The sequence below is a fragment of the Salmo trutta genome, chromosome 14 (assembly GCF_901001165.1).
Source record: "Salmo trutta chromosome 14, fSalTru1.1, whole genome shotgun sequence".
NCBI lineage: Eukaryota > Metazoa > Chordata > Actinopteri > Salmoniformes > Salmonidae > Salmo > Salmo trutta.
Genome location: NC_042970.1, coordinates 48,360,681 through 48,384,746, shown reverse-complemented (window position 1 = coordinate 48,384,746; position 24,066 = coordinate 48,360,681). Strand labels below are relative to the sequence as shown.

Below are 24,066 nucleotides of genomic sequence, written 5' to 3'. Positions count from 1 at the left end.
ACACCATGCCAAACTCGCCCTTTCCATTGGACTATGAGCAGATGGCAGCTCCCCTGTGCACGAGGCAGGGAGAATCTCTTCCAATAAGCCGGTAGCAGGGCATGTCTTTGAAGCAGCTACCGGTAACTGCATAGTGATGTATCCTGCCCTTACCCCCTTTTATCTATTCTGTTCTCCTCTTGAATCGCCTCTTCTTTCTCTCTCTTGTTAAAGAGATGTTATGGCTATAATGGCAGTGGGGTAATATTTATACCATTGTGCTGTGAACCAGGGTACAATACGTTTGCAGAAATAGACTGGTCTAATAGGGTGTTATTTCCAACCACAAGTTTCTTCATAATGAAAAGTACCTTGACACCTCACATTGACCTCGCTGCTTTATGAATCATTACAGTGCGAAGCAGCGAGACCCAACTCAATACTTCCACTAAATAGAGAAATAGCAGAATAAATTGTCTCCTACATCCGCCTCCGCTTTAATCTTTTCAACCACACGGACTCATTCAATAATATAATGTGATTTATTACCGTAACAGAAAATACTGCATACAACAAAAATAAAAGGAGAGAAACTGTTGTCTCAGCCCAGCCATTCTCAAAAGAGGGAAGAGTACATCCTCATCCTCACACAGCGTGCATTAATCAATCAGTCACAAATTATTTGTGTAGTGCTTTTAAACAAATAAATGTTTCACCTGGACTCGATCAGCCCAGCTTCTTCTGGCTTTCTGGGTTGTTCAGAGTATATCATCATCACCATCTAGGCCAATGCAAGGCAGAGCAATAAGCAAGCCGAATCCCTTAAAAATACCTAACCCAAGTCTATTCCAAAAAGAGGGCTACTCAGAGTAGACTAACTAGGCCAATGACGCAGTATGTGAAGTTATATTGGAAGTGACCTAAATACTAACACAGAAACGTGTGTGTGTGTCTTCACTGGCAGTCTGCACATTGACACTATTTGGGCCTAATCAGTGGTGTCGAGGTGCCTGGAGAAGTGGGTATATTCTAATTTTGCTTAAGAAAAATAAAAAAATCACAAACGGGATCCTGTGTGAAAAATGATATGACAAACAGTGACATACACTCTGAACTAACTAAAATGATTAATCTCATATTGGTTTTTCCCAGTCAGGCCAATCCGAGCTTCACTGTGGCAGTATGCTAATAGTAGGTCTACTATTTAAATGAGGCTGTCAGAAATTCCAAGGTTTCAGATTTGATTTATTTTTTTCAGGTGTTTGCACTCAAAGTCACACTTTTTTTAATAGAAAAACACACACATTGGATGTTATAAGTCCACAACAATGTTTAAACCACATCAAGAGACTGCTTTTGAGGTATGGGAAACAATGAATACATTTAAACTTTTTGAGTGTAGTTACCCTTTAATTAAACTGTGCAGGCACCTAGTACTGTTGTTTGGTTAGTGGTGTTTCTGGAGCGCACATGAGATGCCGTTTGCAAAACAAATGGGCACTGGATTGATGTGATAATCATGATATCATTCTGCCAGGTAGGCATAGGCTGCTTTGTAGCTAGTTAACATTTAATTGAGAAGATGTTTGGGAAAGCCTTTCCATTGATCAGAAAACTGTTAGGCCTATCATTAGCATCACTATATTTTGTCTGTTCCTTAATTGTTTGACACCTGGATGTTTTACTTAATATTATGAGGTCTTACCTTACTTCTGTCACGACTTCCGCCGAAGTCGGTTCCTCTCCTTGTTCGTGCGGCACTCGGCGGTCGGCGTCACCGGTCTTCTAGCCATCATCGATCTACTTTTCATTTTCCATTTGTTTTGTCTTGTCTTCTCACACACCTGGTCTCAATTTCCCTCATTACATGTTGTGTATTTAACCCTCTGTTCCCCCCATGTCTTTGAGCGGAATTGTTTTTTTTGTAAGTGCATGTGCACGTTTTCTCTGGTGTGCGACGAGTTTTGTACCCATTTGTTTGTTGTTCTGGTTCCGGTGGGTTTTATGAATAAAACTGCTCCGTTGATTACCCAGTTTTGCTCTCCTGCGCCTGACTTCCCTGCCGCCAGTTACGCACTCCCTTACAACTTCAAAGTAGCCTATATCCAAAATCCCACCATAGAAACATTGAAGAAATTATTCTTTATTTATTAGTAATTTTTTAAACCTCGGGGAGTCATACTGAGACCATGGTCATTTTTACAGATGAATTACATAAATTATAGTAAATATACACATCAAAATATGAATCCAAAATGAAAGCAGAAAGAAAAACACGGTCATATAAAAAATAAAAAAACATTTATCAGTAATAAGGTCCTCAATCAGCTTTCTGAATTGCCCTAGAGGCACTAAAACATCACATTTAAGAACATTTGAAAGATTGTTCCAGAAATAAGGTGCAAGAAAACTAAAAAGCTGATTTACCTAACTCCGTAGAGACCAAAGGAATTTCCACAGTTGGCCATCTCTGTGACTGGGTGTGGAAACTCGTATGTCTAAAGTTTAGTAATGTCACAGTATCCACAGAAAATGGTGCCCCTCCTCGGCCGGGCGGCGCTCGGCGGTCGTCGTCGCCGGTCTACTAGCTGCCACCGATCTATGTTTCTGTGTTCGTTGTGTTTTGTCTGTCTAAATCCGCACCTGTTTTCGTTTCTGTCATTAGTGGGGGGGGGTATTTAGTTTGTTCCTGTGGGGGTTGTGTGTTGTGCGGGATTATTTTGATTGTCAGTGGGCAGTGTGGTTGTACTTTGTATTTTGCTCCAGCATTTTATTATTTGGAGTATTGATTCAAGCCGGGCTGCGCCCCATGCGTATTTTCGCCTCTTCATCTGGATTACCTGTTTCCCTTTTGGGGTTTTCTGCGATCTCTGTGTTGTTGATACACCTAGCGTGTTGAGTGCCATTAAACTTCGGCCTACTGAACTATCACATCCTGCATTTGACTCTACTCCTTCCTCCTGCCCTACATATCCGTGACAAGTAATGATGTTAGGTACAGTGTGACTTTATGTAAAAGGGCTTTATAAATGAAAACATAGCAATGCATCAAGCTACGTGATATCAAAGAGGGCCAACCAACTTTCTGGTAGAGAATGCAGTGATGAGTACTAAAATTGTTGCCTGTCATAGAGCGGAGTGCTCTATTATAAACTGCATCTACTGGCTTTAATGAAGTGGCAGCTGCTTTCATATAGATGTTGTCGCCATAGTCTAGTACCAATAGGAACGTCAACTGAATAATCTGCTTTTTATTATGTAGTGAGAGGCAGGACCTATTTCTATAGAATAAGTCCATTTTTACTCGCAGCTTCTTAATTAACTCATCGATATTCTTTTTAATAGACAGATTTTCATCTATCCAGATGCCCAGATATGTGTAAGCATGGACACGATCAATAAGGACACCATCCAAAGTACATACAGTGCCTTCGTATTCAGACCCCTTGACTTTTTTATGTTACAGCTTATTCTAAAATTACAAAAAAAACTACACACAATTGTGGTGTAGTCAGGTCAGGGATCCACACACAATACCCCATAATAACCTACACACAAAAATGGTTTTTAGAAATGTTTGCTAATTTATATTAAAAAAAATGAAATATCACATTTACATAAGTATTCAGACCATTTACTCAGTACTTTGTTGAAGCACCTTTGGCAGTGATTACAGCATAGAGTCTTCTTGGGTACAGTGCTTTGCAAAAGTATTCACCCCCTTGGCGAATTTTCTTATTTTGTTGCATTACAACCTGTATTTAAATTGATTTTTAATTGGATTTCATGTAATGGACATTAAAAAACAAAATCCAAATTGGTGAAGTGAAATGAAAAGAATTCGAAATAAAATTTCAAAAAAACAAAAAACTGAAAAGTGGTGGATGCATATGTATTCACCCCTTTTGCTATGAAGTACCTAAATAAGATCTGGTGCAACCAATTACCTTCAGAAGTCACATAATTAGTTAAATAATGTCCATCTGTGTGCAATCTAAGTGTCACATGATCTCAGTATATATACACCTGTTCTGAAAGGCCCCAGAGTCTGAAACACCACCAAACAAGTGGCACTATGAAGACCAAGGAGCTCTCCAAACAGGTCAGGGACAAAGTTGTGGAGAAGTACAGACCAGGGTTGGGTTATAAAAAAATATCTGAAACTTTGAACATCCCACGGAGCACCATTAAATCCATTATTAAAAAATTGAAAGAATATGTCACCACAACAAACCTGCCAAGAGAGGGCCGCTCACCAAAACTCACGGACCAGGCATGGAGGGCATTAATCAGAGAGGCAACAAAGAGACCAAAGATAACCCTGAAGGAGCTGCAAAGCTTCACAGCAGAGATTGGAGTATTTGTCCATAGGACCACTTTAAGCCATACACTCCACAGAGCTGGGCTTTATGGAAGAGTGGCCAGAAAAAAGCCATTGCTTAAAGAAAAAAATAAGCATTTATTTTTAACATTTGGTGTTCCCCAAACATATGGAAGAGGGTACTGGTCAGATGAGACTAAAATTGAGCTTTTTGGCCAGGAAACCGCTATGTCTGGCGCAAACCCAACACCTCTCATCACCCCGAGAACAACATCCCCACAGTGAAGCATGGTGGTGGCAGCATCATGCTGTGGGTATGTTTTTCATCAGCAGGGACTGGGAAACTGGTCAGAATTGAAGGAATGATGGATGGTTGTAAATACAGGGAAATTCTTGAGGGAAACCTGTTTCAGTCTTCCAGAGATTTGAGACTGGGATGGAGGTTCACCTTCCAGCAGGACAATGACCCTAAGCATACTGCTACAGAAACATTTGAGTGGTTTAATAAGGGGAAACATTTAAATGTCTTGGAATGGCCTATTCAAAGCCCAGACCTCAATCCAATAGAGAATCTGTGGTATGACTTAAAGATTGCTGTGCACCAGCGGAACCCATCCGACTTGAAGGAGCTGGAGCAGTTTTGCCTTGAAGAATGGGCAATAATCCCAGTGGCTAGATGTGCCAAGCTTATAGAGATATACCTCAAGAGACTTGCAGTTCCTGGTCAAAACCAGGAGGGCTAGGGAAAAAGAGAAACTGGAAAAATAGGAGCTAGGAAAAACGCTGGTTGACTTGGCAAAACAAGACGAACTGGCAAAGAGAGATAGGAAACACAGGGATAAATACACCGGGGACTAATGGGGAAAACAGGTGACACCTGGAGGTGGGTGGAGATAATCACAGAGACAGGTGAAACAGATCAGGGCGTGACAGGCATTCAGTTTCATCAGACCAGAGCATATTGTTTCTCATGGTCTGAGAGTCTTTAGATGCCTTTTGGCAAACTCCAAGTGGGCTGACGTGCCTTTTTACTGAGGAGTGGCTTCCGTCTGGCCACTCTACCATAAAGGCCTGATTGGTGGAGTGCTGCAGAGATGGTTGTCCTTCTCGAAGGTTCTCCCATCTCCACATAGGAACTAGACCTCTGTCAGAGTGACCATCGGGTTCTTGGTCACCTCCCTGACCTAGGTCCTTCTCCCCCAATTGCTCAGTTTGGCCGGGCGGCCAGCTCTAGGACGAGTCTTGATGGTTCCAAACTTCCTCCATTTAAGAAAGATGGAGACCACTGTGTTCTTGGGGACCTACAATGCTGCAGACATTTTTTGGTACCCTTCCCCAGATCTGTGCCTCAACACAATCCTGTCTCAGACCACTACGGACATTGCCTTCAAACTTCATGACTTAGTTTTTGCTCTGACATGCACTGTCAACTGCAGGACCTTATATAGACAGGTATGTGCCCTTCCAAATAATGTCCAATCAATTGAATGTACAACAGGTGGACTCCAATGAAGTTGTAGAAACATCTCAAGGATGATCAATGGAAACAGGATGCACCTGAGCTCAATTTCGAATCTCATAGCGAAGGGTCTGAATACTTATGTAAATAAGGCATTTCTGTTTTTTATTTGCTTTGTCATTATGGGGTATTTTGTGTAGATTGCTGAGGATTGTTTTTTAATCCATTTTAGAATAAGACTGTAACGTAACAAATGTGGAAAAAGTCAAGGGGTCTGAATACTTTCCTAAAGGCACTGTATTCTATCATCAGAGTTAGTTTTATGTGGTCTAGAGAACAACATATATTTAGTTTTACCTGCATTCAATACTAATTTCAGGTCAATAAAGTGTCTCTGTTACACAATGAAGGCAGACTGTAGTTGAGATGGGAGCCTGGTTGACCGTGGGTGCAATAACATACACAGCAGTATCATTGACATACAAGTGCAGGTTTTACAGACGAGTTGATATTGTATTGTATATGCGCTCTCCTGTTCTATTGGTTTTCAAATCAACTTTCTTTCATTGTCTAAGCCAAAGCCATTATCCTAGTCATGTTAGCAACCCATGATAGAATAGTTGCATCTTTAGATCGCCCCTCTTTCTAAATTTCTATCAGATATTTCTATCTCTGTCCAGGAAACCATTTGTACTTACCACCGTGTGCACATAGTTGCGCTTAAAATGTGATAAACAATAGTTTATCAACATTTTAAGCTAATAATTCTCTGTTCTATCAGCCTTATTAATTGATACAGCATATACCTCCCCTACACTACCTCCCCCATAACTGCCATGCAGAAGAAATATCAGCCCGTGCAGAGAAGCACGAGATTGAACTTCACTCAACTTTCTAGAGTTTTCCTCCTTAGTTAACACTATCCACATTTCCCTTTACTGGGTGAATTGTTATCGAATCAACGCAATATTAGCCACTTTCAATGCAACATATAGAAACAAAACAAACTATGCAAGACTTAGTATGCTAAACTAACTATGCAAGAGATTTTGTTCTAGGCAGAACGCATTGGAGTAGGATTCTATTACATTAACAGGCACAACTTAGCCCGTACTCTACACAGATCGGTGCTGCATAACCAATCAGAGCTGCAGTAGGCCTTTATGCAAATAGACCATTGCCATATGGATCTGTGCAATTCACTTTGGACTGGACTGTGTTTACAGCATGAGCGGTTGTGAGTAGATGCGCTTGTTTTGTGATCAAAGCGAGAGCTGCATGTAGCCAAGTGTGCACATTTGTTTATATCCTTTACTAGTTAATGAGTTATTAGCCCAGGTATAGATCATTTGTAGTCAGCAATGGGGGAGTGATTGGTTCCTACAAGAGCACAAAACGTGTACATTTCTAGATCTTTGAAAAGCAAGTCAGGTAAATAACTTTTTTGGTCTTAAAGGGGCAGTGTTGTATTTTGAGACAGGCTTGAATAAGCTAGGCAGCCAATAGGCAGAGGGTAGCATAATTTGTCTGATTCTTTGTAATAATGGTATGGAAATAATAATACATTTTATTTTGTAAAGTGTGTTCTTGCATCAAACACAACAACATTTTCAGTCACCTCCTTGTCTGAAGGACAAGTGGTTAAACATGTTAATGTCAAGCCCAAAAGTATCATGGAATATAGGCCTACATTGAACACCACACATTGGCTGCTACTGTTGGCTAAATTACAGAAGAGCTATTTCCATGTAAAATGTTATGGGATACATTGTCTCCATTGTTTTTGATGGTAGGCCACTCTGGTAGACCTACATTATGATCAAATAGCCACAGTAGCCTACTTGACCACTGTCTGAAACTATACCTTAAAGCAGGTACAGCCTCAGTGTTCACAGTAAACGCACGCTAGAAGTTGCACATCATTTTCACAAAGTTTGTGCTCAGCAGATCTGAAATTTGCTCAGTGACCAAAATAAATTGAACATTGATCGTGGGGATTAAGAAGTGAGTACATGCAATGGCCACAAATATTAAGGTATATGGTGTATACCTGCGTATACCCTCCACTACAGCACGTATACCCTCCACTTATTCTTGTCACAGAGGACAACGCTAATTAGCATTCAGGAGGCTACGCTAAGCTACGCTAAGCCAAGCCAAGCAGTGTGGCAGGATGTGATATGAGACAGTCAGCTAAATGTGCTGTGAATTGATAGTGAGGAGTTGACCCTCTGGGCTAACTATTATCAGAGAGATTGTATTTAAACAGTTGTCTGATAATGACGTTAAATGAGCATGAGTCTGTCGCATGCTAATTGCGGTGGGATAGAAGTGGCAGTCGGTTGTGTGGGGAGAGATACGCTAAGCCAATCGTTAGCGTATACAGATGAGTTAGACTACTCTCTGGGAGCTGGGTTATCCAGCGTGTGTGTGTGTGTGCATTCTTTCCTGTTTGTGAATGCGTTCATGTGCGCCTGTGTGTATGTGTGCGTGTATTCTAGCTGCACCTTCAGAATCATTCATCTCATTTGCCTGCTAGAAAATCACACTCCATTTACATGGGTCTGTAAATTAATGGAGATATAATGTGTGATTTATTTGTCTGTTGCTATCATTTTCAGTCAGCGTGGTAGTACAATTATCATATTTTCTGCTTCCCTCTTTATGGGCGTACAAGGTTGTTAGCATGAGATTATTTAATGGAGAGTAAGAAAATGTATGTCTTATATTATTTCCACCCTAGTTACATTGATAAATGACGCAATTTTGCCAGCCAAATTAGCTCTTCCTGCGTGGGCCAGTCAGAATCCAATTCACTTTTATTAGTTGATCAGAGCTATCAATTTGATACTTAATAACATTTTGATATAATAATATATATCATTTAACAGACACTTTTATCCAAAGCAACTTAGTCATGCGTGCACACATTCTATGGATGGGTGGTCCCGAGAATCAAACCCACTGTCCTGGCATTGCAAGCACCATGCTCTCCCAACTGAGCTACAGAGGACCATACTATCAGACCATAAAAACAACATCCTGACAGTTTTTCAGAGTGTGTAGAGAGCCACAAGAGACAACAGACTAGAGACAGTTCCACTTTTTATTTATTGATTTAACCATTCACCAAATAGATTAATCTGACCCTTTTTGCATCCAAGAAATCATTGATAAATCAGACACAACTTGCAGTGTTTTAGATATTCGTTATTGACCCCATACATATGTAAAACATAAAACACACCAAACAAAACATACAGCTACAGGCTTAAACTTAACTTGTTTAATTCCCTTGACTTTGCTGTTCCAAGTCCATTTTCAATTGTAAAGTAGCAGAACTCCCTGTTCTTTTGAGTTGTAGATCCACACCCATTCCCTATAAACACACACTCACTAAATGCATACACCTTCGATACATACACCCCTATAAAAACCTACTCCCCCATTCAATACTTTTAATACCACTAAATATATAGTGTACACATACTATATACCCCGACTAAAATACATTTGGCCTACTACACCTGCTGCGTTCAGAAAGAGGGAAATGTAGCAAATGTTTATGTAAACAGAACATTGAGGAGTATTGTCACTCTTGCTGTTGATTGGGTGACTGTGTATAGTGCACTCCGCTTCAGTAGGATTTTAAGCAAGCCAGGAATTAGTTGCGTCCGGTCCACACCCCTTCATGCCCATCGAGCGAACGTATCTGAGTTGTAAGAAAACACGTAGTTCAGTACACTGTCGCCAAACACAGCAAGATGTTTTACCAACAAAACACACCGTTGGTGTTTTAAAGGCCAAGCAGCTCCTCGGGGTAGTGTTTCTTAATCCTGGTCCTGGGGACCCAAAGGGGTGCACATTTTTGGTGATCATTCTTGTTTTGCTTTACACAAATGAGAATGTGATTGTTGACTTTCCCAAGAAACAGGACTCTATTATCACAGGACTCTTTTGTTAGACATAGCATTGTGTAGTAAATAGTGAGGCAAATGATTATTTGTGCATAAAGACCTGGCATGATACCGTTAATAAAACAGTCGCTACAGGTATTCAAATATTGTAGAGTAGATTGTTGTAGAAAATTGAACACATTTTATTACTAATGTATTTAAACTGAATGCTCACTTTTACTGCTGTTAAATAATCTATGATTTGCTGCCTCCTTTTGTGACTGTTGGAGCTGAAGCAATGTGCTGCGCCCTGCATCCTTAGTTTTGTTTCCCTCTAACCATACAAGTTTATTTTCCCCTGTAACTAATCCGTTACAGCCAATCAGAAAGTGTTTGTAGTCAAAAACGTACTCCGTGGTAAATATCAATTCTGATTGGTGTCCTTCTTATCCAATACTGCCCTGGCCTTAGCCTTGTGCCCACAGCCATAAACTACAGTAGGTGAGATCTCTTTGAGAGGAATAAAAACTGTGTGCAGTACAGACAATCTGTACACAGTCTGTCATCGCCATACTGTAGCAACAACATGGTGAAAGCATTTTATGTTTACACCAAATGATTGTATTCCACAAGAGGTTGTAAAATGAGCTTATTGTGTCTGTACGTACCTGTTTTGAGAGTGCATATAGAGACACAGGAGACAACAGAGACAGTTACTCTGTATTTCTTTATTTAACCATTCCCCTAATAGATCAATCAGACCCATGTTACATAAAGAAAACACAGATAAATCAGACACAACTTACAGTGTATTAGATACTCGTTGTTGAACCCGTAAACCATCCTTCCGTAAAGCTCCATCCCTTTGCAATGGCGAGCATTAACCACCTTGCCAGGCAGGGCACTGGCACAGACCGTCTTGGGCTGGGCAGGCGGGCGGCGGGGCACCAAACAGCCAATCCCCATCTGCCACCCCCTGCCACCAATCCTCTTAACCCTCATCACAATACCACTGGGCGTGCCGGTCTTGGTGCCCCGTGCCAGGGATGCCCGCTGGAAAAGCTCTCATGTATTGGAGACTGGCGAGGAAGAGACAGATGGGAAGCTGGGAGGAGGAAGGGGTCTACCCGGAGGTAAGGGCTCTCCTGGTGATAAGGCACTGGGTACCTCCCGGCTGTGGAGGATAGTTGGTAGCAGGAGGTGTTGCTATCAGAGTGGAACAGAAGCGAGGTGGAGGTTTGATGTTGGACAAGGTGGAGGTTTCATGCTATGCCGAGAGCAATGACAACAACATCCCATCCCCATGCACACACCCAGAAAAACGCACGCCATCCGCACACACACACACACACACACACACACACACACACACTCTCTCTCTCTCTCTCTCTCGCTCTCTCACTCACACACACACAAACAACTACAATCTGATTACAATGTCAGGTTATGTTTATCTCGTCAATAAATGTTGATAAAGAGAGATGAATTGCCAATAGTCATAATTTTCCTTGTGTTGTTTTCTGTGATCTCGTCAGTTGAAAGTATAACTCTACAATGCCATGGATGTAGCTGTAGCTGTTTGTGGCTGCCAGCAATTGTCGACAAAACAAACCTTCTGACCCACTGGTTGCAACATTGCATTGTTTCTAGTCTTGTTGTTCCTATCTATTTCCAACATTTTAACATTTGAAGACTGATGTTCTCCGTGGGAGGCTGTGGGGTGTTGGCTCATTGAGATGAAAATATTTCACAGTGCTAGTCTGTCTGCGAGCATAAATGGGGGTGTTTGTTTGCCTGTGCGTATGTATTGCATGTAAGAAATGGTGTGTGTCTGTCTGGGTAGAAGCTGACCCCTCCCCCTCTCTCTCTTTCTCTCTCTCTGTTTTCCAGGAGTCATCCTCCAGGCCCCTCGTCTCTCCCTGGCTGGGGAGTCTTCTAGAAGGGGGCCCCTCCTGACCACCATGAAAGGGTTAGGAGCCAACCGCAATCGCTCTGATTCCTGCGACCCCACCCAGGGCCCCCCAGAGCCCCTGTACCCCCACCAGGCCTCCACACTGCCTCGGAGCCCCTACCTTCTCAGCCCCACCAGCATGGACCACTACGGCACCATGGACCCGCACCACTACAACCGCTCTGTGGACCACCACTACAATCAGGGCTCCCTGCCCCCGGACTACTCTCTCCCCCTCAACAACCAGCTGTCCAACAGCAGCACCTTCCCCCGCATCCATTACAACACCAACTACGACCCGTCCGACTTCTCCCCGCCGCAGGGGGACAGCATCGGGGGCATTAGCACGGGAACCCTGGGCACCTCCATGTCCATGGGCATGGGGATGGGCATAGGGATGCATGGCTCGAGTGGCATGGGGGGCCTGCAGAGCAGCCGGGGGTCCATGATCACCAGCGGTTCTGCCACCATCTCCGGCGGGGCCAAGATGAACCGGCAGCTGGCGCCTAACTTGCTGGACCAGTTGGACAAGCAGCTGCCTGGGGGGCCCAGAGATGGCTTCAGCACACTGCAGTTCCACCGAAGCACATCGGCCGCCCTCTCCGCCGCCTCCAAGCAGCGCACCGACAGCCCCGGGCGCATCCGTAACCTGGTGTGCTCCGTCCAGAAGCTCTTCGCCAAGTCACAGTCCATGGATGGCCACAACCTCAAGGGTGTCAACGGACGTTCGGGGGCAGGAAGTGGCAGCGGCGGGACCTCATCCGGGACCGAGGACGGTGGGAAGCGGGACCAGCGAGCAAAGAGCAAAGACCGGGGCGGGTCCAAGTCAGACGGGGGCGGGACGGGCAAGCGGCGGCCGCGCTCCAACATGTCGGGCTACTGGAGCTCGGACGACCTGGACAGTGCGGACCTCAGCAACTACCGCAACCCCATAGCCATGACACTGGGACGACCCACAGCGCATGCCACCCAGCACGCCACCCACGGTACTGCCTACGATTCCCAGCAGGGGGCACTACAGCAGCAGCAGGGGCAGCAGAGCCGCTACGTGGTCCACAGCGGATACAACACCATCAGCTCATCCAAGAGCAACAACGAGGTCATAAAGTACCAACAGGCACTGCCAGGACCCGGGGGCGGAGGTGGGGGCGGAGGAGGAGGTGGAGGTGGGATCAGCATGGGGGTGAACAGTAATGACTTTATGAAGGGGGGTTCGTGGTCGACGCTGACCCTGGGTCAGCCCAGACAGGTGCTGCAGAAGGGCCACTCGGCCACCCTGGACCGGTCCATGCTCAAGTCTAAGTCATGCCAGCAGGAGCTGGCCTGCCACTACCTGCAAGTGGGCCGACAGGTGAGTAGTATCTAAAAAATGTCTGTTGTCAAATGGATATCATCATATCGAATGAAGTGCTGGACATAAAGAAATTGTGGAGAGATAGAATAAGGCATAGTGGACACAACCCTAAAAGCGGCAACATATTTAGATGTTAAAAGGGGTCCTTTTTTTACCTCAAATTGGAAATTATGACAAAAAGACACTTTCTGTCAAACAATAACACTTTTTCTTTTGTTAACATTTTGTAACACAAGTAAATAGTTTAAATTCCCCAAAATAAGCATATATTTTGAAAAGAATTACACATTTATAGTCAAATTTGATGTTTCAAAATAAACTTTTTTGTATGGTTTCAGGGGGCACACTCCAACACTCAGACATAATTTAGTGTAGTGAAGTAAAAGTTGTCCAAAATATAAATGGTAAAGTACAGATAGCCCAAAAAACGACTTAAGTATCACTTTAAAGTATTTTTACTTAAGTACTTTACACCACTGCGTAGAGCCCCACATAATACCCATAAAGCCTAGAGGTCGAACAGTGAAATGGTTCCAATCTGTCACGTCCTGACCAGTAAAAGAGGTTGTTTGTTATTGTAGTTTGGTCAGGGCGTGGCAGGGGGTGTTTGTTTTATGTGTTTCGGGGGTTTTGGTATATGTTCTATGTTGGTATATTTCTATGTCCGTGTCTAGTTTTTCTATTTCTATGTTTAGGGTTTTTGTTTGACCTTCAATTGGAGGCAGCTGTTTCTTGTTGCCTCTGATTGGAGGTCCTATTTAGTAGAGGTTTTTCAGCTTGTGTTTGTGGGAGGTTGTTTTCAGTCTAGTGTTGTGTACCTGACGGAACTGTTAAGCTGTCGTTCGGTTCTTGTTTTGTTTACGTGTTCAATAAAAGTTAAAAATGAGCACTCAACCCGCTGCGCCTTGGTCTACTCCCTTCGATGGCCGTTACACAATCGTTTTACCACCACTAATTTTTTCCATAGGGGATTTTAGAAACACCATGCTGTAGGTCATGTAAGTGTCTGTTACTGTACATGCAATATGTTTAGTGGACTTCACTGGACAGAGGTTGCTATCCGGTTTTGTGATGAAACAAAGGTGTGGTTGAATGTATCCTGCCACTGTGTCTTCTTATTGTCTCGGCCTTTAGATCACGGTCGGAAGGCATATGAATTAACAGGTTATAGAGCAAACAACGCAATTATCACAACACATACGTTGTAATATGGCATTTTTGGTGTTGGACCGCTAGGTTTTATGGGTATTATGACTTTGTTATGATACTATGGTATTCTATATCTACAGTGGATATAAAAAGTCTACACACCCCTGTTAAAATGTCAGGTTTTTGTGATGTAAAAGAATGAGACAAAGATAAATCATGTCAGAACTTTTTCTACTGTTAATGTGACCTATAATGTGAACAATTCAATTGAAAAACAAACTGAAATCTTCGAGGGGTAAAAGTGAAAAATACAAACCTTACAATAACCTGGTTGCATAAGTGTGCACACCCTCTTATAACTGGGGATGTGGCTGTGTTCAGAATTAACCAATCACATTCAAACTCATGTTAAATAGAAGTCATTACACACCTGCCATCATTTAAATTGACTCTGATTAATCACAAATAAAGTTCAGCTGTTCTAGTAGGATTTTCCTGACATTTTCTTAGTTGCATCTCAGAGCAAAAGCCATGGTCTGCAGAGAAATTCGAAAGCATCAGAGGGATCTCATTGTTGAAAGATACCAGTCAGGAGAAGGGTACAAAAGAATTTCCAAATCATTACATATACCATGGAACACAGTGAAGACAGTCATCATCAAGTGGAGAAAATATGGCACCACAGAGACATTACCAAGAACTGGACGTCCCTCCAAAATTTATGAAAAGACGAGGAGAAAACTGGTCAGGGAGGCTTCCAAGAGGCCTGCAGCAACATTAAAGGAACTGCAGGAATTTCTGGCAAGTGCTGGCTGTGTGCTACATGTGACAACAATCTCCCGTATTCTTCATATGAATGGGCTATCATGAATGGGCTTTCAATGAAAAACATCCAAGCCCGGCTGAAGTTTGCAAAAACAAACATCAAGTCCCCCAAAAGCACGTGGGAAAATGTATTATGGTCTGATGAAACCAAGGTTGAACTTTTTGGCCATAATTCCAAAAGGTATGTTTGGCGCAAAAACAACACTGCACATCACCCAAAGAACACCACACCCACAGTGAAGCATGGTGGTGGCAGCATCATGCTTTGGGGCTGTTTTTCTTCAGCTGGAACCGGGGCCTTAGTCAGGGTGGAGGGAATTATGAACAGTTCCAAATACCGGGCAATTTTGGCACACAACCTTCAGGTGTCCGTTATAAAGCTGAAGAGGAAGTTCACCTTTCACCACGACAACGACCCAAAGCACACATCCAAATCCACGAAAGCATGGCTTCACCAGAAGAAGATTAACGTTTTGGAATGGCCCAGCCAGAGCCCAGACCTGAATCCAATTGAACATCTCTGGGGTGAAGAGGGCTGTGCACATGAGATGTCCTCGCAATCTGACAGATTTGGAGCACTTTTGCAAAGAAGAGTGGGCAAATATTGCCACATGAAGATGTGCCATGCTAATAGACTCCTACCCAAAAAGACTGAGTGCTGTAATAAAATCAAAAGGTGCTTCAACAATGTATTAGTTTAAGGGTGTGCATACTTATGCAACCAGGTTATTGTGAGTTTTTTCTTTTTTTTCTTTTTCCCCCTGAAAGATTTCAGTTTGTTTTTCAATTGAATTGTTCACGTTATAGGTCACATTAAAGGTGGAAAAAGCTCTGACATGATTTATCTTTGTCTCATTATTTTACATCACAAAAACCTGGCATTTTAACAGGGGTGTGTAGACTTTTTAAATCCCCTGTATATCTTTTCAGGGTACAAACGTGGTGCTTTTATCACTAAGTTTACTATTGAGTCTACATTTTCAGTTTAGTCACGCAAAACAAGTACACAAAATAGAGATTATTATGTTAACACACAAATCATGGTTAAATTGTGTGTTGAGGGGGTGTCTGAAATTGCAATGTTTGACCACTTGAGGGTCAAAATTTACCCTTGTTGGCACTTTTAGGGTTAAATATTCCAACAAATATATTTACTGTCCAGACAGTTTTTCAGGTCTGACAAAAATCTGTTTGGATCGAAACAAAACTTGTAGCCTTGTGACTACAATAAGCCTACTATATGTGTTGGACCATTTGAGTGTTTGACTATTCCTCCACTGTCCGTCAGCTTGTCTTGTTTTTCAGTTTCCTCAGTTTATTTCACTAAGATATGGTCCCGTCTACCAGTTTGGTATGATTACTGTGCATCTTCCATTTTATCAGCCTGACTTTATGACTTCATGTCTTGACATTTATCCATGTGACATTAACATGCTTCTTTTTTTTATCGATGTCTACCCATAGAATTGTTTTGATACAAATAGTTTTTACTTGGTTTTCAAAGTAAAGATATTGAGGGAGGAGTTTGTCAAATCTAACAGCCCTATAGCATTCCTAATGATTTAATTCATTTTTTTTTATTCAAAACATTTACTTACATGTGTAATCGATAACACCATAGCTATGGTCAAGAAAAGTAGAATGGGGTCCCTCAGGGATCCGTTGTGGGTCTTTAGAACATACTGTAGATACTTTAGATTACTGAATGAATTCAGCAAAACAAATGATATTATGCGAATATCACAATACACACACGATCATCTCAATATAAATTACATAATGGTATATTGTCATATATAAGAATATATATATGGACTGCTGCTTGTAGGGGGACTGGAGTAACACGCTGGGTCGCAGCGGTGGAGGAGCCGGAGCCAACGAGATCCCATGCAGGCGCATGCGGAGTGGCAGCTACGTGAAGGCCATGGGTGACCTGGAAGACAGCGACGACTCAGACGGCAGCATCAAGCCATCGCCCAAAATGGCCGCCCGCCGCCAGAGCTACCTCAGGGCCACCCAGCAGTCTCTCAGCGACCAGCTACCGTCACGCAAGTAAGCTCAGCACCAAAGTATCCCACATGGACATTAATTCAGGCAAACATGCATTCATGTCAGCATACTAACATGTAGACTTTCAATTGGAAGGAAACCCATGCTAATATCAATTCTGTCATGACAAGTAAGCTCAGCGCTAAAGTATCCCACATGGATTTGATCAATACTTCCTTGCTGACATAGAGTTTGTAGACTTTATAACACATTCAAGTTGACGCAAATCCAAACTACACTGAACAAAAATATAAATGCAACATGTAAAGTGTTGGTCCCATGTTTCATGAGCTGAAATAAAAGATCCCAGAAATGTTCCATACGCACAAAAAGCTTATTTCTCTAAAATGTTGTGCACAAATGTGTTTACATCCCTGTTAGTGAGCATTTCTCCTTTGCCAAGATAATCCATCCACCTGACAGTGGCATATCAAGAAGCTGATTAAACAGAATTATGATTGCACAGGTGCACCTTGTGCTGGGGACAATAAAAGGCCACCTAAAATGTGCAACACAATGCCACAAATGTCAACATTTTTGAGGGAGCACGCAACTGACATGATGACTGGAGGAATGTCCATTTATCTCTTTACCATAATCCATCTCCAATGTCGTTTTAGAGAATTTGGCAACCGGGCCTCACAACCGCAGACCACGTGTAACCACGCCAACCCAGGACCTCCACATCTGGCTTCTTCACTTGCGGGATCATCTGAGACCAGCCACCCGGACAGCTGATAAAACTGTGGGTTTGCACAACCGAAGAATTTCTGCACAAACTGTCAGAAACCTTCTCAGGGAAGCTCATCTGCATGCTCCTTGTCCTCACCAGGGTCTTGACCTGACTGCAGTTTGGCGTCATAACCGACTTCAGTGGGCATATGCTCACTTTTGATGGCCATTGGCACGCTGGAGAAGTGTGCTATTCATTGATGAATCCCGGGTTTCAATTGTACCGGGCAGATGGCAGACAGCGTGTATGGCGTCTTGTGGGTGAGCGGTTTGCTGATGTCAACGCTATGAACAGAGTGCCCCATGGTGGTGGTCGGGTATGGCCAGGCATAAGCTACAGACAACGAACACAATTGCATTTTATCGCTGGCAATTTGAATGCACAGGGATACCGTGACAAGATCCTGAGGCCCATTGTCGTGCCATTCATCCACCGCCATCACCTCATGGCCTGCATACTCACCAGACATGTCACCCATTGAGTATGTTTGGGATGCTCTGGATTGTGTACGACAGTGTGTTCCAGTACCCACCAATATCCAGCAACTTCACAAAGCCATTTAAGAGGAGTGGGACAACATTCCACAGGCCACAATCAACAGCCTGTTCAACAATTTGAAGGAGATGTGTCGCGCTGCATGAGGCAAATGGAGCTCACACCAGATACAGACTGGTTTTCTGATCCACACCCTTACCTTTTTTTCAAGGTATCTGTGACCAACAGACGCATATGTATTCCCAGTCATGTGAAATCCATAGATTATGGGCCGAATGAATTTATTTCAATTGACTGATTTCCTTATAGGAACTGTAACTCAGTAAAATCTTATATTTTTGTTCAGTGTAGTATCAACTGAATTACATTGTATAGGATAAGCATAGCATAGCATACACACATCCTTTCACTCTCTCTTAGACTCCCACACGCAAGCAGACAGACACACACAGTTACATGATGTATATTTTATCTTTATTTAACTAGGCAAGTCAGTTAAGAACAAATTCTTATTTACAATGGCAGCCTACACCGGCCAAACACAGACGATGCTGGGCCAATTGTGCACCGCCCTGTGGGACTCCCAATCACGGCCGGTTGTGATACAGCCTGGATTTCGAACCAGGGTGTCTGTAGTGACGCCTCTGGCACTGAGATGAAGTGCCTTAGACCGCTGCGCCACTCGAGAAGGATGAATAAGGCTATGTCACATAGCATACACATCCACATCCTTTCACTCTCTCTTAGACGCACACACACACACACACACACACACACACACACACATAAACAAACACACACACTGAGCCCATGGCACCATTTCAAAACAGAGCTGTGACATGCAGGAAGGAGACGGCCATGCTGCCAGCTTTTGGCATGCCAGTAAACAGGCCTTGCATACTATAGAGACTAACACACACAGTCAGACAAGCTGTGCTCACTCACGCGTGGGATTAAGCACCGTCAGACTCCTGCCTCCTACACATGCCAGAGCTCTGATTATGGTTTCCTCACCGTTGATTTACTAACATTTCCGCAACGTAGCGGCTTGGCCTGAAAGGTTAGAGTCCTCTTACCGTAACATTTTCGGAACATCACACACACGATGCCGCCTTCAGCTACTGCACAGACAGATAGTGAGTCACCACAAACTAGGCTATAGTCTCCTCCGCTCCCCCTGACAGACTGACTAGGGTTTCTAGTTCATTGTCTCTAGATTACATGCTTTCTGAAGCAGACAGACACACGCTGGGCTAGACACAGGGGGGGACAGTGCATTGGGGGTCCTATTCATTTTCACATAATGAGAAACGAATCGAAACCCATTTTGATTAATAGTCGCAGAGAATGGGATCAACAATGAGCGAGCTGCTGTGTTTTACGGTTTCCTCTAATGTCTCCTTTGATTTGAAGGAACAAAAGATGTTTGTACGGTTTGTGTTCTCCATGTTCTCTGAGGTCAGGGTTATATGGCATTACATGTGTGCCAATAAAATCCTAAACCTTTGCATGATAGAATTTGGCACAGATGTATTTCCATAGGGACGTGGTGTTGCAGACTCATTAGTCACTATTTGGAAACATACAAATAAAAAAAGAGTAACAAGAACAGGAATACAGTACATTTTTAGTCCACAAGAAGGCAGCAAATCAACAAGTTATAAGCATACTGGCCAGGCAATCACAAAGCAAAAGTGAATATATTCTGTTACGTCATGATAGACGCAGCTTTTTGTTGATATTGACAACACACACAACATGATAAAGTAGCAGGAGTGTTGCTTAAAAAATACATAAATGATTTCAAACCTGCATGCTAAATGACTCTAACCATGCTCCCCCCCCACCCTGCCAAAACCCAAACGCCAAACCCCTGTTCTCCCTCCGTGGTCTGCTCCACCCTGGTTGGCAGGAGCAGCAGAGCCCTGGATTACGCCATGCTGCAGGGGGAGCTGGAGGCACTGTGGTCTCCTCTGCACAGTGTGTCCTCTCTGCACCAACTGGGCAGGTCAGTGCTAGGCAGCCAGCTAATCACCATTAGGTGGCAGGCTTACGCTTGCACTGGATTGGATGCTGCCCCAATCAATCAGTCACCCCTCCCCCTGCCCCCCAGGTCTTGCCCACCTCTTCGGTTACCCATGCCACGTGAGTGCCAACGCCACGCCAACGTCATGCCACCCACCACACCCGCCTTTTCCTCAAAACTAATTTGCTTCCCCCACTGCCCCCTCTGCCCTCACACGAAGTACCCCCCCCAAAAAAAAATTATAATGGAGTGCCAATGCCCAGCTTGGCGCCATCCATGCCAGGGATCCCCGTCTGTACAGTCATGACAAAAAAAAAATATATTGCTCAATTGCTCAGAGAAATATTATTAAAAATGATTGGATCTCCTGTTTTCAATACTCCGGCACCATCCTCTTGCTAAGATAATGACACTGAGCCTTTTTCTCAAATGTTTTATGAGATTGGAGAACACATTGGGAGGGATCTTCAACCACTCATCCATACAGAATCTTACCAGATCCTAGATCATTTGTGCTTATGGACTGCCCACTTCAATTCAAACCACAGGTTTTCAATAGGGTTCAAGTCCGGGTACTGAGATGGCCATTGCAAATAGTTTATTTTGTGGTCAAATAATTTATGAATTTCTTTCTTTCTTGTTATCCTCACAAAAGGAGGGTGCCGGAGTATTGAAAACCGGGGTGCCAATAATTTTGTCCCCTATCCTTTTTCGTTCCACGAAATTAGTATTTTAACAATTAAAATGTCCTTGTGAAGCTTGCATTCAATTGCCACTCCCTGTTGCACACAATACGCTTCCATTCCCCCGGTTACAAGGGGATTTATGGCTGATTTAAGATTAAATCATCAACCTTGTTACTGTCAACCCTGTTACGGTCAACCCTGTTACTTTATTTGGCAGTTAACAGGCACTTAATATAGTATTTTTATTATTAAACCTCCTGAGATGGGAAAACTATTTTTTTTATGGAAGTAAACATGTGCTCTTTATGACAGAATATTAAAATTAGGTGAAATCCCCCCCAAAATGTGATCAACTTGAATTGGTGGAACGACCCACTTCTTAAACAAAATCTCTTTCTCTGAGCAATTGTATTAGTATAAAATAATAGAATTATCCCATTTATTTAGCATACAATTTCGGTCATGACTGTACAGTTGAAGTCGGAAGTTTACATACACCTTAGCCAAATACATTTAAACTCAGTTTTTCACAATTCCTGACATTTAATCCTAGTAAAAAGTCCCTATTTTAGGTCAGTTAGGATCACCACATTATTTTAAGAATGTGAAATGTCAGAATAATAATAGAAAGAATGATTTATTTCAGCTTTTATTTATTTCATCACATACCCTTTGGGACAGAAGTTTACATACACTCAATTAGTATTTGGTAGTATTGCCTTTAAATTGTTTAACATGTGTCAAACGTTTCAGGTAGCATTCCACAAGCTTCCCACAATAAGTTGGGTGAATTTTGGCCCATTCCTTCTGACAGAGCTGGTGTAACTGAGTCAGGTTTGTAGGCCTCCTTGCTCGCACACGCTTTTCCAGTTCAGCTCACAAATTTTCTATAGGATTGAGGTCAGAGCTTTGTGATGGCCACTCCAATACCTTGACTTTGTTGTCCTTAAGTCATTTTGCCACAACTTTGTAAGTATGCTTGGGGTCATTGTCCATTTGGAAGACCCATTTGTGACCAGGCTTTAACTTCCTGACTGATGTCTTGAGATGTTGCTTCAATATATCCACATAATTTTCCTCCCTCATGATGCCATCTATTTTGTGAAGTGCACCAGTCCCTCCTGCAGCAAAACACCCCCACAACATGATGCTGCCACCCCCATGCTACACGGTTGGGATGGTGTTCTTCAGCTTGCAAGACTCCCCCTTTTTCCTCCAAACATAACGATGGTCATTATGGCCAAGCAGTTCTATTTTTGTTTCATCAGACCAGAGGACATTTCTCTAAAAAGTACAATCTTTGTCCCCATGTGCAGTTGCAAACCGTAGTCTGGATTTTTTATGGCGGTTTTGGAGCAGTGGCTTCTTCCTTGCTGAGCGGCCTTTCAGGTTATGTCGATATAGGACTCGTTTTACTGTGGATATAAATACTTTTGTACCCGTTTCCTCCAGCATCTTAACAAGGTCCTTTGCTGTTGTTCTGGGATTGATTTGCACTTTTTGCACCAAAGTACGTTTATCTCTAGGAGACAGAACGCGTCTCCTTCCTGAGCGGTATGACAGCTGCGTGGTCCCATGGCATTTATACTTGCATACTATTGTTTGTACAGATGAGCGTGGTACCTTCAGGCATTTGGAAATTGCTCCCAAAGATGAACCAGTCTTGTGGTGGTCTACAATTTTTTTTCCTGAGGTCTTGGCTGATTTCTTTAGATTTTCCCATGATATCAAGCAAAGAGGCACCGAGTTTGAAGGTAGACCTTGAAATACATCCAAAAGTACACCTCCAATTGACTCAAATGATGTCAATTAGCCTATCAGAAGCTTCTAAAGCCATGACATAATTTTATGGAATTTTCCAAGCTGTTTAAAAGGCACAGTCAACTTAGTGTATGTAAACTTCTGACCCTCTGGAATTGTGATACAGTGAATTATAAGTGAAATAATTTGTCTGTAAACAATTTTTGGAAAAATTACTTGTGTCATGCACAAAGTAGATGTCCATACCTGACTTGCCAAAACTATAGTTTGTTAACAAGAAATTTGTGGAGTGGTTGAAAAATGAGTTTGAATGACTCCAACCTAAGTGTATGTAAACTTCGGACTTCAACTGTATGTACGGAAAGATCATCACAATCACTTAAAAAGTGCAATGTCATGTCGCTATCACTGTGGGCCAGCAAAGACAAATAAATACTAGGTTCTCTTTTGGTAATCACATTCATTATTGCTGATGTGAGCTGAATTTGGATTGTTTTCCCTACTACGCTTTGATATTGGCACCCTGATGCGTGGAATAAGACTTTACATATGCTTGACTTGTGTATCATTGGCTTTGCAGTGTTTGAGGGCTACAGTATATGGGTTATATTATTGTAATGAGATGAGATGGGAGAAACATTATTCACAGGTGTCATGATAGGGGCAATGATGCTGACAGGTAATGAAAATGATAATGAATGGAACCAGGGATGAGAAGCGACCTAAACTGAATTTCTCTTCCTTTCATCTCCTGTCTGCCCCTCCCCTCTACTTCTCTCTTTTCTTTCCTTCGTAATCCCTTTTCCCACTCCTCTCGGCTCTTCTTCCATTCTTTGCTCATTCTCTCCTCTCCTTCCCTTCTCTCTGATATCATCCCTGTCTTCTCACGTCAACTCTCCCATCCTCTCCTCTCTTCCCCTCCTCCTCCTCCTCCTGTCCTCTTCAGCTGTCTTCCCTCTCTGAGAGAGCTGTCCACCAACCGTAGCCTGGACAACCTGGACTGTCTGGGGGGTCCGGTGGGGGGCTCCCTGTTCCCCCGCTGGGATGATGAGGACTTCAGCCAGGGTGGCGGCTGCAGCACCCTGGGCAGGAGCAGCTGCATTGGCCAGGTCAGAGGTCACCTGTGGGGTCATACAACTGGCGTGGGTCTTGAGCTTATCTCAGCATTAGACTCTCTTTTTATCTTCTTCTTTCCGATCCCCTGTCGTACTTTTAATTATTTTTGTGACAGAATAGTTGGGATGTACAGAGAAAGGGAGTTAGATGCAGGAAGGCGCAGATGGGAGGGTGGCTGAGAATTACCTCTACACCAGACTCCGGCACATTTAATTGGACACATTTTGATTTTGGAGTGAAGTATAACATTAGCTCTCCAATTCTCC

At 43.0% G+C, this 24,066-nt stretch overlaps 1 protein-coding gene across 3 annotated transcripts in view; it reads left to right on the top strand.

The window, feature by feature from the left end:
• Positions 1-24,066, top strand: part of LOC115208298 (disks large-associated protein 4) — a 223,395-nt gene that overhangs the window by 164,037 nt on the left and 35,292 nt on the right. For 2 of the 3 annotated variants that reach the window (XM_029776238.1, XM_029776240.1), the window contains exons 4-7: positions 11,546-12,957; positions 16,763-16,986; positions 20,124-20,219; positions 23,631-23,793. In XM_029776238.1, the coding sequence (XP_029632098.1) occupies positions 11,617-12,957; positions 16,763-16,986; positions 20,124-20,219; positions 23,631-23,793 (1,824 nt within the window). In that variant the 5' untranslated portion in view covers positions 11,546-11,616. The remainder of the gene's footprint in view (positions 1-11,545; positions 12,958-16,762; positions 16,987-20,123; positions 20,220-23,630; positions 23,794-24,066) is intronic. The other variant, XM_029776239.1, reaches the window with a different exon arrangement.